The 8375-nt window shown below is 34.1% G+C and overlaps 1 protein-coding gene across 1 annotated transcript; it reads right to left on the bottom strand.

Annotated features, from left to right (window-relative positions):
* Nucleotides 1-1070: 1070 nt before the first annotated feature.
* LOC121985754 (RING-box protein 1a-like) lies at nucleotides 1071-5392 on the bottom strand. The gene is made up of 5 exons (XM_042539377.1): nucleotides 5161-5392; nucleotides 4983-5033; nucleotides 4785-4844; nucleotides 1469-1540; nucleotides 1071-1367 (listed from the first exon to the last, which is right to left on the bottom strand). The coding sequence occupies exons 1-5, from the start codon at nucleotides 5315-5317 to the stop codon at nucleotides 1330-1332; spliced, it is 378 nt and encodes a 125-aa protein (XP_042395311.1). The 5' UTR covers nucleotides 5318-5392; the 3' UTR covers nucleotides 1071-1329.
* Nucleotides 5393-8375: the final 2983 nt, after the last annotated feature.

The raw sequence follows: 8375 nt of genomic DNA, 5'->3' as shown, positions 1-8375 counted from the left end.
AGATGTACCTATTACTTCATACCATAAATAAACATATGGCATATAACGAGTGTCATATGTTAAAAATTATATAAAATAATAAATAAATAAAATTGATTAAAAATAATAAATAAAATTGATTAAAAAACTAAATAAAAATTAAATAAAATTGAAAACAAAAAATTACAAATAAAAGAGTTCAAATAACTTGTTATTAAGGAAGAAGGGTAGAAAGGACATTTCAGAAGAGGGGTAGAAAGGACATTTCAAAGGGAGATAAAAGGGGAGCGTGTGCCAGGGGAGGGGGAAGTAGGAATGGCAATGGGGCGGGGCGGGGGCGGGTTTGCCATTCCCATCCCCGCCCCGTTCTTATTTTTTCGGGTTCAGGGATTCCCTGAACCCGAACCCACGGGTTCGGGGATTCCCCATCCCCGCCCCATGTCATTAGTCGAAACTTGTGTGTTAGAGGTCCAAAGTAATTTTGTCCTAGTTAACAATATATACTCCATCTGACCTTCACTGTGACCTCCTTCAAGAGGGATATTGTATAACTATAGTTCTTTTTCATGAACACACCAGTTTGAAGAAAGTATGTTGACAAGAATTGGCAAAATTACATCATTGCATCTCCCATCATCACAAGTATTCGGGGCGGGTTCGGGGATGGGGATAGTATTCCCATACCCACCCCAAACCCGCACCATCCCCGAAAAATCAGGGATCCCCATCCCCATTTCGGATTTTCCCCGCGGGGCTCCAAACCTGTGGAAAAAATTACCATCCCTAGGGAGAAGAAGCAATTTACATTTATATACTAGTCTCGCTCGGAATGTGACAAGGTAAAAAAGTAAACTTCCATCTTTTTAAAACAACTACCAAAGAAGTACGTCCTTGTTTTGAAGAACATTCAAATCAATTAAAATGCACTATTGTTATATTGACCAAAGTTTTCCTTCCTCTCAATTCCGAATGAAAAAAGATTGTCGTTAAATCAACATTTAACAGTAATCACACTTGATGAATAAAAAAATAAAATTCAGGCAACTGATTCGTGACAGAAAACATACTGAGAGCGGAGTATAAATTGGAGATACAGGACAAACATTTTGTTATATTAAAACATATTTCCAACTGAACAAGGAATGCAATAGTAGAGCGTTAAACCACAACATAACAAGGACTTTCCCCACCATGAAAATAAGTTTGTATTGGAGAATTTTGCAGCAAGTTGGCATAACAAAAAAAACACTAATTGCGAGTGAAGCAAATACGATTTTTTGCATCTCTGGATGATCAGAACAGCAGAGAATCCATACAGTGACGGAGGCACCTTGTGCAGCAACAGCTATTCTAGTGGCCATATTTCTGGAACTCCCACTCACTGTTGTCTGAAAATGAATAAAGGGTACTGTGAGATAAAAGTATCAGACAAATGCAACAGCAAAACCTGAGATTTGTGTGTGCGCGCGCGCGGGGGAGATTGTTTTACCCAAGGGGCAGACTTGACGAGTTTTGAGCCAACGGCTGATGCAATGGAAATGGAAGGCATGATTGCAAACCCCTGTAAATGAAAAAGGCAAAGGAAAAAAAGACAAAATAGATGAATGATCAAAGGAAACAAGTAGCATCGTACGTTGTAGATGTGTAGCTATAACAATATCAAAGTAGTGTTTCTTTACATATGAAAAGCATCCATATAAATGCTAGGATAAGAAATACAGAAAGCCAATGATGGTTCAAGAAGTGCAAAATATTCCCATTGGCTCAATGGTCCTAGAGCCATCCACGGTTTCCTCTAAGCCAGTGTAAAATGACAAAAGAAAACCAGTATAAACACAATATACATTTAAAGTTCACTGGAAGCACATAAGGGCATTTAAGCAGCCCGTATTTTACTTTTGAACAAACCATCATAAAAGCAAATATAGGCCAGCTCATACTATAGATCCCAAGAGTTGTGTTGCTAAGCATAGTGGTACAACTTGGAACTAGTTTCACTTTTTTTTTCTTGTCCATTAATCTGAACAGACATAAACAAGGTGGATTGAAGAAAATGAATTTTGAGTCTCAAATCCCATACTGACAATTGTTTAGTAAAAATGAATTTCCATAGTTAGCAATGTATGCATTGAAGGGGAGCTTGGCGCAACGGTAAAGTTACTGCCGTGATACCTACAGATCATGGGCTTAAGTCTCAGAAATAGCCGCTTGCAAAGCTACAATAGACCATTCCTCGGGACTCCGTATTGGTGGGAGCTTCGTACACTGGGTTGCCCTTTAGCAATGTAAGAGTTCATTTGTTTAACATAATTTTTTATCCAAAGAAATATCTTAAAATTTTCTAGGGAAGTTGCCGACTTTTTGGTGTATAAATGACCCAAAAGCATGATGTGGTCAACCATCATTGCCTTTTAAAATTCTTTTAATTATATATTTAATGTGTAAACATTTTTATCTAATCATTTTTATTATGCACAATCTAAACTTCCATATACGATTATTTATCTAAACATTTTTATTATGTTGCAATCCGAACTTAAATTATTTCTATGCACATGAAAATGAATTGACAATGATTTACGGTGATACAAACACATATGAATCATGAACCTAGAGCCAACACAGTGGGTAACCAAGCCGATTGCCTTTTTCAGATTTTTTTAATTCCTATATTATATTGTATAATTTTAGAAATTCCATATAACATTTATATGTTTAGCCACTTTTATTATGCTTCAGTCGTAATTTATATATTTCTAGATTTCATGTTTTATCTTAATTTTCTATTCTCTCTTTCAGTGACGACACTGAAATTCCATCAACTAGGGCCCATGTTTGATTTTCCATTAGATGTAAAACAATAAAATTCAAATTTTATTCCATTTTAATATTTTATATTTCATCAATCTTAGCATTTGGTTGTTATCTGTATTAAATTATAAAATAAAATATTAATAAAGTCAGGAAGAAATAAAATAAATGGCCAAAATAGTGAAGGAATCAATTGAACAATATATTGATGAGTGCCTCTTGGCTTATCAAAATTGACTTCTTTTAAAAAAAAAGAAAAGCATAACCATTTGCACAGATTTAAAATATTTTGAGGTTTGATTCAAATCATTTCCATTTATATAAGCCAACAGAAGTCAATAGAAAGAAATCATTTTACTAATAATTTTCAACAAAACAAAGCTTAGATTCAACCGTATTCCATAGCTCCTTCAATGCTGAGCAAGAAAATAAATGATGAGCAAGAAAATAATGGTAAAATTGTTCTTTCATCGTGATTTCATAAACACCATTTTAGAAACACCTATTACTATATAAAGCATGAAACAAGAACATTAGTGAGGCATCATAACTCCTTTTTAAAGAAAATCATAGGTTAATTAGAAGAGTCACTTTACTGGAAAATTGGAAGATGAAGATACTATGCAATGAGAATCACTCAGTAGCAAGGATAAAACCATATATTTAACCATATATTAGCAACAATAAAACAAGATAAAATTTATTTAAATATAGATGATGATATAATAGGAGATAGAGCTCAATGGCGTAAAAGGATTCATACAGCCGACCCCACCTAGTGGGAAAAGGCTTGGTTGTTGTTGTTGTTGTTTGTTGTTGTATATCGGTACAGCCAACAAAATTTAACTACTGAATTTGTTAGTCTAAACAATAATATAGTGTAACTCATAAAGTGACACAAAGGACACCACAATTGGTTGATAAATCATGGGGAAAGAATCAGATACCATTTATAATTTAGTTCTATGACATCTGAATAAAGATATTCCTTTAAAATTCTAACTATAGTTGGGCAAAATCAATGGTTGTTGACAACTCAAGGGGAACACCAAGTAGTTGGTAAACAAATGTTGCTAATTTATTAATAATTAGCTTGACAACTAAGAATTTTTAACAGAAAGGTCAAAATCATTGTACTTATGTGATTTTTCCTGTCAGAAAACTGTAAATATAATGCCTTTTACCTGTAAAAAAGAAGTCTAAGGCCCTGAGAGAGTAGACCCTTCAAGTACGAATTATCTCAACCATATCAAACTGCAATCATTTTTTAAATTCCAACCATAAATAGATTATAAAACAGCGAGAGTTCATTCAAGCTCCAATACCTATCTAAGATGCTGTCCGAAACAATGCTCCTATCAGATGTTTGTTCCACAAGTGTTGAGAACACAAAACAGAAAAACACCCTCTACTCTACATAGCTCTAGGACTCCTTTTAGATCCAGATGCAGCCATCATTAACATCTATACCAAATCAGATACTCTAAATTTACTCATAAAGGGAGGATTTAGCTATATTTATGTTTCTTTCCCTTTCCTAGCAAATTTCATTGAGACATTATATTTCTACTCATAACTTATTGAAGCATCAGGCAGTCTGGGGAATCATCTTGTATGTTACTGTGCACTTTTATTATCAGTTAGATCGCCAAATCATCCCCCCAGCATACACTACATACAGTATGCCATAATACTAGAAGTGATAATTCTAACTCTTTCCATATCCAACTGCAAGCAATTCACCCTTAAATCAGATAAAATTCTCCTCAAATTGCACTCTGAGGTACTTGCTCAACTTTAAAATAATATGAGAGACAGAATGATTCGTGGTCAATCTATAGGCTTAGTTGTTGCCTCAAGCTATTTTTAAGCAATCAAAAAATAAAACTAAACCAAAATTTAAAGAACGTTGTAAAATACTAAAATTATAGGTTGTGCCATGCTCTAAAAAGTCCTTCAATTTGTTGCTAGAGCTAGTGAAACAAGAAGCATACCCCAAGCCACTGTGCACTCTTCACTAGTCGCACTTGCCTGGTTAGCCTGACACTCGATGCCTATAAAAAGATCACAGTGTCAACAAAGTCAAACAGTGAACAAGTAATCAAAACCCTAATCGTACAAACTTAACCTGAAGAAACACTAAAAGAAGGGCTGATGAAAACCAATAAATCAAGGAAATCGAGAGAACTCACAGAGATCCATGATGTGATTCCTACAAATAGCGCAGTTGTCCACCACGATATCTGCAAAACAACATCAAATATATCTATCGATCCGGGAGGCTCAAACATAGAAAATCAAATAAACTAAAGCGTAAAAAGCCGAGAATCCTTAATGGATTTCACGAAAACGCGTGACTTGAGCGCTTACCCCAGGCCCAGAGGGCGACAGCGTTCCATTTCTTAATCTCGAACCTCTTTGGCTTTTTACTAGAGGATGAAGCGATGGAAGACGGCGACACAACGTCGGCGACGATTGAACCTTCACCGCCTTGAACCATGTCGACGTCGGTATCAAGAGAAGCCATGGATCCGGAGGAGGATGGACAACCGGAAGCAGCGAGGCGGAGTTTGGGCGCTGCCCTAATTATTTATAAGCTGCTTGATTTGGGAAATTTAAGTTGGATTTAATTTTTTTTTTTTTAAAAAATAGCATATCTAGACTTTGTCTATTATTTAGTTTGATTTTTTTTTAAAAAAAACTTTAGGGAAATTTTGATTAAAAAAATAGTTGATAGTAGCTTTTTTATTTTGGTTTCTTATTTCCTAACTTTATAAAATTACTTTTTCTTTTTCCTAAATTTTCTTAAGTCAAAAGTTTATTATCCTTTTCAATAAAAATATCATTTAATTCATGAAATAAAAATTATATAAATAACATATGAGTTATTTTGAATCATTATAAAGTTTTAGTTAAAATTCCTTGATAACTATTTATATGGTCCTCTTTTTTTTTATAATCTGTATAAATAAAGAAACCGCTGCATTATGAGATCCATGTAAAAAAATTTGTATTTCTTATGTATCATACTTAATTATTCTTTCAAAGAAAAATAAAGAAACCGTCGTATTGTGAAATTCATGTACAAAAATCTATTTTCTTTTAGGTATCAAACTTAATTATTTTGAACAAATACAGAGAGCAATGCATTTACTATGAAATCCATATAAAAATTATTTGTAAAACCCTGTCGTGTGTGCTTTTAATTCAAAAAATATTTTTCCTACTAAAAAAATGTAATTATTAAAACTAAGAGATTTATGATAAATAAATAAATAAATTATTTTAAGCGACTAGCTGAAACTAATAAGAGTTGATATTGACTCTAAAACTTCTCAAGAGAAATCACAGAAAATGGAACATCATCTTTCAGATGACGGAAAAATATGGTTCAACATAAAATCTTAATAAATCATAAACATAATTATTAGAATTAAAAAGCATACCAAAATTCATAATTTACTATCTAATTTAGAAATGATATTCAATTTACAGATTTCCTAATATCAAATTTTACTGATGGAAAACAAAATATATCATTTCTATAAATTGGGACGATAACCCTTATTTATATAAGTCTAAGTTTATCTATTTATAATTTGGCTCCTTGACAAATTAAAAATTATATATGCGGTATTCATACTATTATATTCATAACAATTAAGTCCTTAAGTCATATTCCTTAATTCTAAATTTGATCACATTGATTTATGACTTATCTAGATGATGACATTAGATATTTATAATTATAATTATAGTCCTACAATTCTAATAATCTCCCACTGGACCATATGTATAAACTTATAAATGTGTTAATCTTAATGAGCTCATAACTTTTGTCATCATAACCATAAGGTTTCTCTAACAATCTCGTTCACTAATTATATAGACGTAGAATCAATGTAGTCTTTGTTGTATCTATCACAACTAAAACATCAATGGTCACGTATATCAATATAATCAAATGACATAGATCAATTATGAATATGTGATATGAAAATTACATGCAAGGTGATCTTTCATGTCAATTTTCAACTGGTCCTTAATAAAAGTGAGATCAAAACTTTAACTTAAGTTACACAAAGTATAATGAAGTAAACATTGAACTTTATATCTGATCAGAAAATCTGTAAATACATAAGTTTTAGCAATATAACCAAACATATATAGCACAAACTCCCACTAGATCTAGACTTCACCAAATTAAATAACACCCATATGAGTGGTATGCTCATAGAAGACATTGAGTGGTAAACCCTTTATAAAAGGATATGCTATTATGGAGAAGACATTGAGTGGTAAACCCTTTATAAAAGGATATGCTATTATGGAGTTTGTGCTTATGTGCTCTATCAAAATCTGGTCACTTTGTACTCTTTTTTCACAATAAGAAACTTGATATCAATGTGCTTCGATTTTGTCGAGCTCCTATTATTGTTAGAATACAATACAACTGATCTATTGTTACAAAATAACTATTGAGTTGCGTTGGCTGGCTAAAAGGGGGGTTGAATAGCCCTAAAAAAATACAAACATGAAATACCCTTCTCAAACTTATAACTTAAACACTTGCATAAAATTGAAAGCAATAAACTAAAAGAAGAGACTTACAAACTTGACTTGGTTACAACCGAGGAGGTTGTAAATCCAATGAATGAATCATACACTAAAAAGATCTCCTTCAGGCGGAGAAGCCTCTTACAGCAGTGACAGCGCAAAAAGAGAAGTTAAACTAGAAATGGAAGCTCAGAAGTGTTGTATTGCTAATTCTTGTTCTATTTTGAAGCTTTTGGACCAAGGCTATATTTATAGTCTTGGTCGGGGCGTCTGGAAGGGTTCCAGGCGCTTGGGAGGGGATAAAACTTTATCCCCGATGCAACGTCAACGTCCACATCGATATTGATAAACTTGAGGTCCAAGCACCCGAACCCTTAAAGTTAACCTTATTGACTTTTTCGGTCTGGGCCCTCTGCTCCGGTTCAGCTCGCCTCGATCCGGGTTTTCCACTCCGGCTCCGCTCGCTTGGGTGATCTCGGCCATCCTAAATAGGGCTCACCTGAACCCGACTTTTGACCTTCTCGAGCAACCTTCTGTTGGTCCCTTTGGAGGTCGGCAAGAGGGGAGGGGTGAATTGCCCTACAAAAATAAATTACACATTTCTCGGATTTTCAACTTAATAATAAAACTTGTAACTTTAAATAAAAGAGACTAATTAAAAACAAACTCAGACACAGAGGGTTTACTTGGTTTGCAATCAGAAGATTGCTAATCCAAGGAAAGGATGACGCACTATCTGATGATCTCCTCTGGGCGGAGTAGCCTCTTACAGCGTTGACAACACAAAAGAATAGTAAAGCACAGAGAAAATGGATTACAAGTTGTTTGAAAAGATTGTGCAGATCATTGCTATATTTATAGCACTGTTCGGGGCGCCCTGAAGGGTCTGGGTGCCCTTGGGGGATAAAATTTTATCCCCCAATGATCAGATCGAGTCAAAACTCGATCTGGTCAAAATCTTTGGTCCGGGCGCCCCGGACCCAAAAGTCAACTCTGGTTGACTTTTTTCGTCCGTTAGCTCTGCATTG

The sequence above is a fragment of the Zingiber officinale genome, chromosome 5B, assembly GCF_018446385.1.
Source record: "Zingiber officinale cultivar Zhangliang chromosome 5B, Zo_v1.1, whole genome shotgun sequence".
Classification (NCBI taxonomy): Eukaryota; Viridiplantae; Streptophyta; class Magnoliopsida; order Zingiberales; family Zingiberaceae; genus Zingiber; species Zingiber officinale.
This window is presented reverse-complemented; position numbering and strand designations above follow the sequence as displayed.